Raw genomic sequence first — 14,001 nt, forward strand, 5'->3', positions numbered from 1 at the left:
AAATGTGGCACTGTTAGATGGTCTGGGGGCAGGAAGAGGTGGGAATATTTCTCTTTCATGTGCCAGGCCACTTAATGTGAAAAGTGAAAGTGGGCAAAGGTCCAAGTGTGAGTCGTCACTGCTTCCTGTGTAACTTCCAGCAGCAGGAGATCCCTGTGGTTGCTGAAAAAGCAACAATGGGATTTTCTCCTGAGATTTTTTTTTTTATTTAACTCAACTAACATGCTTGCTGTAAAATCTCACTGGATTTTTTTGTTGTTTGGGTTCTTTTGGTGTGCATTACATTGGGATATGCTGTCTTCTCTGTTCATCTGTTGCAAAGATCTTACAAATGCATCAGCTGGTGTGTGTGGTACCCAGGGAGCTGCTGGGTGGAACTTAAATCTGTTTTGTCTCATCACTTTCCCTTTTTTCATCCTTTTCTGCTTGCTTTTTGGGCCTATTTCTGATATTTCACTTTTGGCTTTAGGCAGCTTCTCCTTTTGTAGGTCAGGAGATGTCTGTGACGTTTGAAGAACAGAGTGTCTTCCCTGATATTTTCCTTTGGGCAGGCATGAACTGCACACCTAACTGCCTTGCACTTGTATTTTCTAATGAGTTTTTAGTTTGAATGTACGTATGCACAAGTAGGATATTCAGTGCTGATGTGGTTTTCCCCTGCCCGAGGTGCAGTGAGAATAACTGCTACCCGTACACCCTCTTCTCATGCAGATTTGATTATATTTTATCCAGTTTGTATAGGGGGAAAATGTTACTGTGCCAGTTCATATCAGCTGAACTGTGTTCACATCTCTTCTCTAGATCTTCTTTTTGTGGCATTTTCATCAGAAGGTTATGAGAGTGCTGCTTTTGAATAACCTGCTAAGACTTCTAATGTGAATTTAGTTGTGTTTTGTCAAGTGATTCGTGCTGGAGTTCCTAAAGGGGGAAGGAAAGGTTGATGATAATAATGACACCATTACAAGTTACAGAAAGCACCTACAATACTAAAACTTTGCCACATTATTTTGTGTTCAGTGATGGAGGATTGGGTGTAGGAGACAGGGAAGGGATGCACAGAAGTGGAGCAAAGTGGAGATTGCTGTCCACGCTGAGAAAACATTTGAGGCACTATGGCATTTGCAGAGAGGGGTATGATAAAGGAGGAGGATTTTTCAGTATTTGAAAATGTGTGGAAATTTATACATTACTACTTAAAGCATTATCTATTTCTGGATTGGAGGTGGCGAGGAGTAGAACATGAAAATTAGGAGGAAAAAAAAGATTACCAGACCCACAGGTGGAGTTCACACAGAGAGAGAAGGGCAAACTTCTTGTCTTTTTTTTTCAAACTGAGGTCAAAATACTGCTTTGGTTTTGCTAGCATATCCTGTCATTTCAAAGTGCAAGCTTTCTAGTATTGCTTACCTTCTTGTAGAAGACGTAAAAGAATGATCTGAGGCAGTGGTTTCCACCTTTTTTATGCACCCTATCGGCAAAAAAATTGTGAGCACTCACCTTCAGTATATTTTTATTTCTGAATTACATACCCCTGTGCTAATATATATATTATAAAACATACACAAAGATAAAAATGAAAAAAGGAGAGAAAGGTTAAACAAACACTGTTTAAAAATTCTCTTTGGTAATATTTATCAAAGGTACGAAATCCATTTTCTTCCTGCAACCCAATGGGTTGGGATACACACCCCACTTTGGAGACTGTGACCTGAGATCTCCTTTAAAGTAGTTTAAATAAAATTTTCAGTTATCCAATAGTAACTGTTTTTCTCTCTCTCTCTTGTGATGTTTTTGCTGTTTTTGTAGCTGACATATCCACTTTTAGAACACAGGGCAAGTGTTTACAACACTTTTAGTACAAGGGCAAAACCCTTAGACTCACATCAATGTTGTGATTACAGTCCTGGTCTGACCCCAGGTGTTTGAGTGACAATGCTCAGTTCTCTTTCAGGCAGTCTCACTGGAAGATGACAGTTCAGAGCTGGGATCTGTGTGGGAAATCACTTAGTTATTGCCTTTAACTTACCATTAAGAGATTAAATATTTGTGTATAACACAAAAAGTGTGTATAAAGTAGGTTTATTTTTAGCTTGAGGATCCAGGTAAATTTTCAGCTCTGCTGCACAATGTAAGGTCAGCTTCCAGTCAAACCTCCTTTAGTTCTTACTTTTAGAATTTTCTTCTGTGTCTAGTAGGCATTTCATAAGATGTGTCCAGCTGTGTTCCAGTTTCCACTATTAATAAATGGTGTTGTCTCTTCCAAGGATTACTATGGAATTACATTCCCGGCTCCTGCAACCTTGACAGGCAGAGATGGGAGCCTTGCTAACAACCCATACTCAGGTGAGTGCTAGCTACAGATGATGATGGCAAGTAAGAAGTGCTGGTTTCTCAGTGCAGGTCATTCTCCTGTTGCTCAGAGAGGAGTTGCTTTTCCCTTCTGTGGTCAGAGAAGCCCTTCCTTGTTCCTGCTCTCGCTCTTTAGCTGTCATTGTGCAAAGATGATATTAATGCCATCCCAGATTTCATCCCAGTGGTTTTCACCCATTGCCAGTTGATTACAGCTTAAAACTGTAGCCATAGGCATTGCAGTTCCTATAATGATGGTATTAAGTGCTGTCATACTTCCTAGTAACCAGCAAAAAGGAATACTGGTTGGGAGTGAGGTAGAAGGGATTGATATATGTCACCTTCTTGGTAAACATGTGAACATGCTGCTCTCTAGGCTGCCAGAAAGTACAAGTGTTTGTGAATTTTCTGCTTCATTATTGCTTCTCTTGGGAGGCTGTTTTTTGGTTAATAACTGAATTTCCCTTCCTGCTTCTTCAATAAGGTGGCCCTCGATGCAAGCCTTGCTTTCCTGGCCTTCAGCTACTGTCTTCAGAACTTTGGTGGTGTGAGGAACTGGACATCTTAACTAGTCATGCTTGATAAATAAACAGACATTGGCAAAAATATGCCCATCACTGCCTGTAAATCCTAACCTGCTTTCAGTCCATGAGCTAAAGCTTAGCTAAACAGGTTAACCTCCAGGAGAGTCACACTTTAACCCAACAACCATTGGCTCTCTGGCTATTTACCATGCTTCTGCTTTTAGCATGTTTTATTGCAATGATCTGATAGTAATGAGTCTGCTCAGACCGTGTGAGATAGGTGAGTATTGGCATCTCTCTTTATCAGTGGAGTAGCCATGGCGCAGAGTTCTGTGCCACAAACAGGCAATATCCCCGTGGCTGTCAGGAACAGACTGGGTGAGGGTTTCCCATAAACAACTGCAGGCTTTCAGGTGTAGGATGTGTCCTGCTCTGTAGTTGTCTGCTCCTGTTCAGAGGATATAAGTCCATTGAATTCTCCACTTTTGCAGTATCTTTGATAGCTTTTTTGACCAGTTCTTTCTTTCACAGGTGATGTAACAAAATTTGGCCGTGGAGACACTGCCTCTCCTGCTCCTGCAACCACGCTGGCCCAGCCGCAACAGAACCAGACACAGACTCACCACACGACTCAGCAGCCCTTCCTCAACCCGACCCTGCCCCCAGGGTACAGCTACACCGGGCTCCCTTACTATGCTGGGATGCCCGGTGTTCCCAGTGCATTCCAGTATGGGCCAACCATGTTTGTAAGTGTGACAGCCTCAGCTGTAGTGCTCCCTGCATGCCTCTCCAGTTTTGCTTTCTCCAGCCCAAACACTCCACTCCTCTTGGAATTATAGGAAAGTTTGGGTTGGAAGGTATCATCCAAGACTGTCTTGTTCCAATCCCCCTGCTTTGGGCAGGGACACCTTCCACCAGACCAGTTTGCTCAGAGCCCCATCCAACCTGGCCTTGAACACTTCCAGGGCTATTGGCCATCCACATCTTCTCTGGGCAGCCTGTGCCACTGTCACACCACCCTCGTGGTGATGATTATTTTCTTTATATCTAATCTAAATCTGCCACCTTTCAGTTGAAAACACCTGCCCTTTGTCCTGTCACTACAGGGCCTGGTAAAATGTTTTTCCCACCTTTCCTATAAGCCTCCTTTAAGTGGAGAAAGGTCACAGTAAGGTCTCCCCAGAGCCTTCTTTTCTCCAGGATGAACAGCCCCAACTCTCAGCCTGTCCTCATAGGAGAGAGGAGCTCATCACCTTGATCACCTTTGTGACCTCCTCTGGATCTGCTCCAACAGGTCCACAGCTTCCTCATACTGAGCACTGCAGAGCTGGAGTCAGTATTTAGGTGGATTCTCATTAGAGTGGAATAGAGTCAGCTTCCCCAGTCTGCAGGAGATCTCCAAAAACATGCAGTGTGAGAAAATAGCTGCAATCTCACCCAGAAGAAAACAAAATATTTGACAGGCCAGAACTCATGGACCCCTGTGTGAGTTTCTGTAGATACCTGACAGCTGCATTTTGTGGGCTTGCTGTTCCTGAAAGCCCTTATGAGTCCCTGGAGAGTCAAGGGGGGACCCAAAGCTGAGTCAGTGAGCTAAGAGCCTGGATGAAGGAGACCCCATTAAGTCAGAGAGCAGGGCTGGAAGTCTCAGGAGGAGGAGGTTATTTGGGAAGAGGTGCTGCTCCAGGCAGAAGGGTAGATGAGGCTATTTAGGGCCCTGTAGGCTAGTATTTTATGAACAGCCTCAGGCAGGAATTGATGTTTACTTTGATTCTGTGGTTGTTGTCAGGTTTGTGGGTAAAAATTTGCTGTTTACATTCAGCATATGAAAGAAATACACAACCTGTTCTGAGGGAGGACTGCACTGCAATCACAGGGACAGCTCTAGGAGAAATCCTGTGACACAAATCCACTATAGCAAGTTACTGCTGTGAGCAGTCCCATGCCATCCCAGTCCTCCCAACTCCAGACTGAATTCCCGACACGAGGTGGAAGATGCCTTCCCCACTAGATGGCAGAGAGAGTTTGTGTTCCAGCTTGTGTTCCAGCTGACAGCACTTCTCGTCCCGTGCTTTGTCCAGGTACCTCCAGCATCTGCTAAACAGCATGGAGTCAACTTGAGCACGGCCTCGACTCCCTTTCAGCAGGCAAGTGGCTACAGCCAGCACGGCTACGGTGCAGGTAAGGCTCAGCCCCGCTGCCCCCGAGCGCGGCGCCGCTCCGCACCCTGACGCCCTCCCTGTGCACCCCTTGTGCAGGCTACGACGACTTAACGCAGGGAACGGCAGCTGGAGATTACAGCAAAGGAGGCTACAGTGGCTCATCTCAAGCACAAAGCAAATCTGCTGGCACTGGACCTGGGAAAGGTAACACTTTGAGACTGGAGGTTCCCCTGGAGTGGGATTTAGTAGGGCAAACTCCCAGTCAACACAGCAGCCAGCGCTAAACAGGGCCGTGATCCAAGCTGTTTCTCCATCTCCCATACACAAAATGCTTTTCTAATGACTTAGTTGTTCCTTGTGAACCTCATTGCTGAACTTCACATAAAAATCTGTGTGGCTGATGCACAGCTTGGACCAATTACATGTGGGAGAAATGGTAAGCTGCCTCCTAAGCCAGAGCTTTCTTTGCTGAAGAGTATAGTGATCTTCAACAGTGCTGTGATTTTGAAACTTGAGCAGTTCAGTGCTGTTGCTGAAATGCTCCTCTGCCAAATCATAGCTAGATTTTAAGTTTCTCGGTAGGCACCTGAGACACCCACGTGTTAGAGAGGAACAGGGCACTTCACACATCTCTGGGCTGTCTAGCTGCTGCCTGTGCACACTCATAACATTGTGTTGTGCTTGGAAATGTTTCCTTTGTGACCATAAAAGCTGAAGAATTTATGCAGCTCATACAAAAGCTTTATTTGGCACATGCTGGTTAGATCTGAGAAGCCTGTACTGGGCTGCTTAGCACTATGTGGTTCATCCTCATTCTCAAGCAAGGACCAAGCATTTGCTGGGCATTTGAAACACCAGGTGGTCACACTCTTTTCAGTGGAGAAGTGACCCAGGAAGTGTTCAAGCAATCCAGCAGTGCCCAAGGAGGGTTACAAAAGCTTAGAGCAGTACTCTTGAGCCCAGATCTCTGATTCACCAAAAAAAGCAACCATTGGCTTTATTCTGATCCAAATGGAATTATCAGACCCAGCCTCTGTGGAACTGTGAATAAGTGTCTCTGAGGTAGTGATGCTGATTCTGTCAGGGCAGAGGGGCACTGCAGACTTTCACTCTTCTGTAGGGTGTGAAAGGACAGGGGTTCACATGTGTAGGAGATGCTGAGTCTCATCACTCAGGGCACTACTGCAAAGCTCTTGAGTGCTGCAACAGAGCCAAATGCACCTCTGATCCAGGGGAATGCTGGCTTTTAGTGGGCTTCAGTGAGTGGTCAGTGCAGCTAACTGCTACCTGGTGCATTGGAAGTGCATTGGAATCCTGCAGCGAAACACAGCACAACAGAATCCGAGTGTTAATGGCTGGGTGTGGACCCAGGTGATTTATCCCAGTGGGCTTTTGCAGTGGGAACCAGAAGCTGAGCCCTTTCCTCTGTTCCCATGTGGGGTGCTGTGGGTCTGGAGAACCAGCGGGGCAGTGCATCCCCTGAGGCTGCCAGAGGTGCTGGGAGCAAAGCTTGGGCTTGTGCTGGCTGGTGGGGTGACATTCTCACACTTGGTTGTGTTTCTGTTTTCCAGGTGTTTCTGTGACCTCAAGTAACACGGGTGTGCCTGATATCAGTGGCTCAGTCTATAACAAGACTCAGGTGAGGAGTGTTGGACCCTCCTCCCTCAGGGCCCAAGGCTGATGACTCCTACTCCCAGGCTGGCCAGGCTCAGGGCCAGCAGGCCACGGCATCTCTAACGCTGGCTCTGGTTGCTGCTGGAGTGAAGCCTCATCCTCTGTCCCACTGTTTCTGCGGTGTCAGCTCCTGACAGCAGCTGCTGGCAGAGGCTCAGTGCTCCCTGTGCTGCACACTGCCCACGCTACACTACGCCAGCAGTGTCCTGGGTGCAAATGAACTTATGGGTGTTAGCATTTTTAGTCCAAATAGCCCCCAAAGCAGGTGAGTTGAGAGGCTGTTTGCTTCCCATCAGAGGGACAGGCAGTAGTGCCTGCCTCTAACCCCCAAGGGTCCCTGTCTCCTGTGGCTCTGCTCAGTGTGCAGCTGCCCTGGCAAAGCAGAAAGTGCTTTGACAAGCTGTGCAATGCAGTGGGCTTATGTCCAGCTCCTCTTTGCTCCTCCCTGCATGCTCAGCAGGGGAAATAGGTGTCTGGCTGCCGTCCATGCTTACAGGTAGGAAGCCAGCTGTCAGCTCCGTGCTTTGGGGTCAAGCTTTGGCCAGCAGGAGGAACATATTACTGCAGCTTCCTGTGTTTTTGTTGGGCTGTCCTGGATAGGTTGAGTAATTCTAGGCTGAACCCACTCACTGGGGGAAGGACTGATTAGGCAGCTGCTGTGATCCCATGTCCCTCTGAATGGAAAGAGGTCAGGGGAAAAAAGCCCCACAATGTCTGTGACAATAAAAATGTCAAAAGCCATTAGTGCAGAAATACGGGTGAGAACAGGAGCTGAAACTCATCCTCTGGTGTGCTTGCAGGTGTTCAGTGTGACTTGGCTTCCTCATGGGGTAGGTGAAAGGTTCAGGTGATGTGTGTTTGGGCCACTCTTGTTCTGCTCTCGCTGGGTCTGCTCACAGCAGTGTCTGATGCTGTGCCCATTGCCCCCTGTGCAGACGTTTGACAAGCAGGGATTCCATGCTGGCACTCCGCCTCCCTTCAGCCTGCCCTCTGCTCTCGGATCCACTGGGCCCCTCAACCCTGGTGCTGCCCCGGGCTATGCTCCAGCCCCGTTTCTCCACATCCTCCCTGCACATCAGCAGCCTCATTCCCAGATGCTGCATCACCACCTGCAGCAGGATGGGCAGGTGAGTCAGCCCCTTCTGCCTCTGCAGCATCCCCAAGGACACATTGCTCCACTTCCCATCAGGGCTCTGGGGTGCTTGTTTCCTTCTCCTGCTTGCTTTGCTCACTGGGAAAGGGCCTTGGCAGCACTGGCTGTTGACCAGCTTGGGGAGGGGAGCTGAAGTTCAGCAAGGGGAAATGCCATTTCTGTCCCTGGGGAGAAAGCAGGCCTGTGCACCAATGTAAGTCAGGAACCCCCTGCTGGAAAGCAGAAGAGGCCCTGGGGGCCTGGTGAGCACAAACTGACCATGATGCAGCCATGTGCCCTTCCAGCAGAAAAGGACAATGGGATCCTGAGCTGCTCCAGGCTCAGCACTGCCAGCAGGTGAGGGGAGCTGCTCCTGCCCTCTGCTCAGCCCTGTGAGGCCACAGCTGCAGCACCGTGTCCAGACATGGGTGTGTGGGAGAGTGCCCAGGGAAGGAGTGATGGAGGGGCTGGATCCTGTCTCCTGTGAGGAAAGGCTGGGGGAGCTGGGACAGTTCAGCCTGGAGAGCACTGAGAGGGAATCTCATCAATGTGCAGAAAGGGAAGATGTAAAGAGGATGGAGCCAGGTTCTTTCCGGTGACAGGAGCAGGGGGCACAAACTGGAACACAAGAAGTTCCTTCTGAATATCAGAGAAAATGTTTTTGCTGGGATGGGGACCAAGCACTGCCCAGGAAGCTGGTGGAGTCTCCATCCCTGAAGTTGTCTGGGAATGATGCTGGGCAGCTGGTTCTTAGGTGATCCTGCCTGAGCAAAGGGGTTGGACGAGATACCTCGAGAGATCCCTGCCTGCCTCAACCAGGCTGTGCCTGTGTGAGGAGCCCATCCTGCTGTGGGCTGGGCAGGGATGGTTTGTGGGGTTTGAAGCCAAGGCAGGTGCTGCTGTCCCCTGTCAGGGGGGCAGGAGGGCAGGATGTGAGCACTTGTGGGGAAAAATCAAGCATCCCCTGCAGGTTGCATGTCAGCTCTGATTTGGTTTCACCTGCACGTGTGTTTACTTTCCTAGCACTAAATATTCCCTGTAAAAAACAGTGCTCAGCTTTATAGTCCAGTAATGGGACATGATTTTGTGCTCCAAATGTGTCACATCCTTGTCTGGCTCACCTTGGGAAAGCTCCTTTGCTGTGCCTGGCCCTGCTCCTCATTTTCCTTGTGCTTGAGCCTGTTGTGCTTGGGAGGCAGTGGAGTAGTGCATCCCAAGCTCCTGCTTGGTGTGCCCATGGATGCTTGCCCTGGACCGTGGGCTGCAGAGATGGTGCAGGGCAGAAGCAGATCTGTGCAGGGGGGAGCATTGCAGCACTGCTGGGTGTCAGGGCTGTCCCTGGAGATGCTGGGGTGGGCTTGTCTTCCTGGGAATGCTGGTACTGTGGCAGCTGATGCTCCTGTCTCCTTTGTTTCCCTTTTCTAGGGTGGATCTGGCCAACGCAACCAACCCAGCACCATGCAGCAAAAGTCTCAGGCTACCAAAACCGCCTATGGCACTTCTCCATACTGGACAAACTAAACCCGAAACCGGGGAGGGGGGAGAGAATGAAAGGAGAGGAGGAAGGAAAAAAAGAAGAGAAAACAAAAGAAAAGAGAAAAAAGAAAATAAAAGCTGAAGCCCATTCTTGGAATTATTAGGAAAAGTAACTGCTCAGCCAAACGTCTGTGCGTGGAGAACTGCAGCCAGCCAGCCATCCTCTGTGTGACTCGCCTGCTTCCTCTTTGAGTTGCTGTTATATGTAATATATTTATGTATGTATTTGTAAATGTAATAGAGCCTAAATGTGGATTTCTGCATCTTGCAGCCTCCTTTATTTTCTTTGTAGGAAAACTAATTATTCATTTTCCATCTGCACCAGGGCATCATTCTTTGTTTTGTATTTTAAATTCTATGGGTTTTTTAACTCTGTCAGACAAACTGTGCCCTTTTGTTTGGAGCTGGAGCCCATTTATTTAATGCAGTTCTAAATTCAGACAAATAAGGAGACCTGCCCTTCCAAAAACCTAAATCAAGATGTGTCCTGTTGGTTTGATTGTACCCCCCGACCCCCAATATACCTGTTATTTTAGAGGGGGAAAATAAAAGAAAGAAGCAAAAAAAGTTCTGTAGGCCTTCCCCTTTCTTTCATTTCCTCCCTCCCTCCTGCCCTCTTGCTGTGGAAGACAAGCTCAAGGGCAGTTTCATCACTGTGGCCTTGAGCTGCAGTCTCAACTTTAAATTTTTCAATTTTTTTATAATAATAATAAAAAGGACAGGGCTTTGGTTTTTGTTTGTGCAGGGTTTTTTTGTTGGTGGTGTTTTTCTCTAGCAAGAGACTTTGGATGGCTCAGTGTGTCCTGGAACCTCCTTTGCATCATTAGAGGAAGAACTATGTAGCGGTTTCTTAAATAAAAGTATAAGCTGTGTCTTGTACCTCTTCTTGCCCTGAGCCACCTTCCCAGGACAGCCAGAGCTACTGGATGGAAACTTCATCTGTCCTTCCCCACTTTTTTTAAAACAAAAACCTTGGAGGCAACTCCTGGTCCTTCTTGTCCTGCACCAGTGCGGTGAATGTTCTAGGAGTTTTATTTCTTTATAGCCCTTCCTCCACCTAATAAATATCTGATCATACCACTGGTGTTTGTCTGCATTTTCAAAGGCTCCAGGAGCAGTTTTACAGCCTGTCCCTTTCTGCCTGCTCCTGCAGCAGCAGCCAGGCTGGGAGGGCAGGAGCAGCAGGTGCGTCTGACAACTGCGAGTTCACCTGCGTGCTGAGAGCTCTCGGGCACCCCCGGCAGGGATGGGATCCAGAGCCACATCCTCCCTGCTGCCATGAGCAGCCCGTTCTGCCTTTGGCTCTCCTGGGATGGTGCTCCGAGTCCCTGTGAGCAACTGGGATTGGTAAGGACGGAGCACAGCTGCAGCTCTGCCCTCGCACTTTGCTCACGAGGTCCATGGGCTCCACTGGGAGGAAGGGCTGGGGTGTGAGAGCTCCTGAGGGAAGGCTCCTGCCCAGACTTACCCTCTGATCACCCTGTCCCTGTGCAGCAGAGGAAGTGGGTAAATGTGAAACTCACAACAGGCAAGGAGCTTTTATTCTTTTAGTATCCGCAAGAAAAAATAAATCTGTTTCTACCCTGAGAACCATTTCTCTTTCTCAGCTGGCCCTGTGAGGCCCAGTTGTCACCTAGGCCTCCCCCAGGCTCTGAACAGCAGGAGAATTACAATGGCATTCCTCTGCCGTGCCTTAAGTTTTGACACTGGTTGAACTCCAGCAGCTGCTCCAAGCCCTTTTCCCACTGCCAACAGCTTTGGGGCCTGAATGTCAAGGAGGGCAAAAATGTTTCTGCAGGCTGGGGCCCATCAGTTTGTACAAGACTGCACCAGCAGCTGAGCCCTCACAGCAGCAGCACCTCATTCACCCTCTTCAAAGCACAGACTGCCCCAGAGCTGCCTTCACTCTCCAGGTCTTGTTTACAGACATCCAGTGCTGCCCCGCAGGTGTAGCTTGGTTCTTGCGTGCATGTCCTGCAGCAGCTGGAGCTGGGGAAAGGCAACAGGGGAGAGATGGTGCCAGCCCCCAGCAGCCCCTGAGCCTCAGGACTCACACCTTCCCAGCTGCTCTGGGGTCCTGCCCACACAGCCACAGGCAGGCTCCTCTCCTCCTTGTGAGACTCAACAAAATGTTTCTCCCTTCCCCCACATTGTCACTTTGGCAGGACTTGCCTGCAGCAATTTCACTCTAAGCCCTGTTCTGCTGATGGCAGAGGCAAGGTTGCCCAGTTGCACTTGGCCACCAAGGAGAGAAGAGGAAGACCCCCCTTTGCTGCCCCCTAGACTTAACCAGGGCAGGGTGGGCTGGAGCCCTTGCCCTGCCTCTGGTCCCACACTGCTGCTGGAGGAAGCAGCTGCTGGCAGCTCTGGGCAGCCCAGTGCTGTAGGGTCAGGCAGGAGATACTAGCAGCCCAGGTCCCAGACAGAACCATCCCTCCTGGTCCCTTTCCAGAGATTGGAGATTGCTTTGGGAAGGCAGCTCCAAAATGCCATCACACTCCCTCCAGCTCAGCTGTGCAGCAGAAGCCTTGGGCTCCAGCCACATTTGACTCAGCAGTTGCTGTGCTGCCATCGATACCAAGTGCAGCCAGTGCAACTCCCTGACACTTGTCCCACTAATTTTAGCTCGACTGCAGCAGCCGGGCACTGCAAACACCCTGCTCCCCTCCTGAGCCTGCAGGGAACAGCGCGGGACCGGCAGGGCTGGCACCTGGCAGGGCTGACAGCCGTGACCTCAATTTCTCTGCCAAAGCTGCTCCCTGGCCCCGCGGTCAAACTCCTCTCCCACCCCCTCCAACCCTTTCAGGAGCTCCGTGCTCCTGCCCTGACAGGGCACCGGGAGCTCCGGCCCAAATCCTGCATCCCTGCTCCGGTCACAAATCCACAGACCACCTTCTCACTGGTCTGCCCCTTCCTGCTTAGGGAGACTAAATATAACAGCAAAGGTCTGGCCTTTTGCCAAAGTCCTCTAAATCAGTTTGTTCTTTAGTCTTAGGTGCAGGCAGCTGTCAAACTGCAGCATTATTTTGCAATAAACTTAAAGATATTGGTGTATAAATATGTCCATTGATGCCAGAGGCGCAATAAGCTCGTAAACAGCTGTTATTCAAAGCTTGGAGGAACCCATGCAATGCAACCAGTTCAAACATGAAAGTAACAGCATGGAGGTATTTTCATTTCACATTTTTATTAGTAGACAGATGTGCAGAAAAGACAAAATATAACTACTGAAGGAGAAGACAACACAAAAATGCATCAGTTAATTCTTTCTGGTAAATTATACTGAAGAAAAAAAGGAAAATATCTGGGAGTTCAGCTAAGAAAACTACTAAGAAACCTAGTGTACCCTGCTGGTTTCAGAATGGTTGAAAACTGCATTTGAAGGGACATGTAGCTGCAAATGTAAACGCTAATATTGACTGAAACAGGAGAAAAGGGGTTAAGAAAAACCCAGAATACACAGAGCAGGTAAACATTTTTCTGCAATCTCTTAAATAGTTTCAAAAAAATCCCCTCATACTTCAGTTGTGTTTCAAAAAAAGGAAACCAGCAAGTCAACAAGCAATGACACTGCACAGGACAGTGGGGAAGAGAAATTAGTCTGGTTAATGTCGGAGCTCTCAAAAGAGGTTGCTTTTTTTGTCATTAAAAAAGGGTAACAGAAGAGTCATAATAATGCATCTTACAACACCAAGCTTGGAAATACAAGTCACTGGAGAGTATACAGTGAAGACGGTCAAAAGTACAAGGGAAATCCTGAAAGATGCAGTATCCTCATTTCCAACCAAGCCATCAGCAAAGACAGTGTTGCCACACTCTGCTGGGGGTGCCCCACACTGTCACTAAACGCAGGGGAGCCCCGCTGCAGGCTCCAAAAAGCAGCTGGGGCTGGGTAAGTCCTTGCTGGAAGAAGGCTGACAGCTCAGGAGGGTGCAGCTGCCTTCCCAGGTAACATGCAAGCAGGAGGGCGGGCGGCCGAGGCAGCGCCGGGCACAAGGAATCAATCGCCTCTCGGGCACAGGGATGCACCGCCGGGCAGGGACTCTCCCTGCAAACCCCAGCCCAGCAACACTTTGGGAACAGATCCGCCTCGCGCGCTTCATGCGGAGCCCCCAGGGCCTTCCTCTCCTCCCCGTCCGGGCAGCGGCCCCGGAGCTTTTGCTCAGCCTTGCCCCGGGCGCGGATCCCGAACAAGGCTGCTGCCACCGAGGCACCCCCGCGGGACCGCAGCTGGGGACGTACCATGGAAAGCCCTGAGACACACGGCGGGGAGGCGCGGGCTCTGGTCAGGGTGATGCCTCTGTACCTGTGGGGACCCAGGGTCCCGCCCAAGCAGGGCCAGCACCTCCGAGCTGCTCCCGGGGCCGCCAGGCCCGGCTGCCGATCCGGGGATCCTGCGGGACGGAACTCGGGCACCGCAGCCCAACTCGAGCACGCAGCACGGGGGAGCCGAGCGTCTGAGGAAGAGGGGTCTGGGGCAGGAACATGCAGGATCCCCTTGCCCAGGATGGAGCGCCCTAAGCTCTGCCGAGGGCTCTCAAAAACATGCGGGAGGCTGAACACGGAGCATCAGCTGCGGAGAGCCCGTCAGAACCCGCGGCCGGCCCGCTCTGCCCTGGGGCTG

General features: G+C 49.8%; 1 protein-coding gene across 2 annotated transcripts in view; it reads left to right on the forward strand.

The window, feature by feature from the left end:
* Window positions 1–10,457, forward strand: part of UBAP2 (ubiquitin associated protein 2) — a 140,852-nt gene extending 130,395 nt beyond the window's left edge. For both annotated transcript variants that reach the window (XM_059492436.1, XM_059492437.1), the window contains exons 22-28: window positions 2,265–2,343; window positions 3,405–3,619; window positions 4,955–5,054; window positions 5,132–5,239; window positions 6,607–6,674; window positions 7,645–7,836; window positions 9,267–10,457. In XM_059492436.1, the coding sequence (XP_059348419.1) occupies window positions 2,265–2,343; window positions 3,405–3,619; window positions 4,955–5,054; window positions 5,132–5,239; window positions 6,607–6,674; window positions 7,645–7,836; window positions 9,267–9,362 (858 nt within the window). In that variant the 3' untranslated portion in view covers window positions 9,363–10,457. The remainder of the gene's footprint in view (window positions 1–2,264; window positions 2,344–3,404; window positions 3,620–4,954; window positions 5,055–5,131; window positions 5,240–6,606; window positions 6,675–7,644; window positions 7,837–9,266) is intronic.
* The last annotated feature ends 3,544 nt before the right edge of the window (window positions 10,458–14,001 follow it).

Source organism: Ammospiza nelsoni, chromosome Z, assembly GCF_027579445.1.
Source record: "Ammospiza nelsoni isolate bAmmNel1 chromosome Z, bAmmNel1.pri, whole genome shotgun sequence".
NCBI lineage: Eukaryota > Metazoa > Chordata > Aves > Passeriformes > Passerellidae > Ammospiza > Ammospiza nelsoni.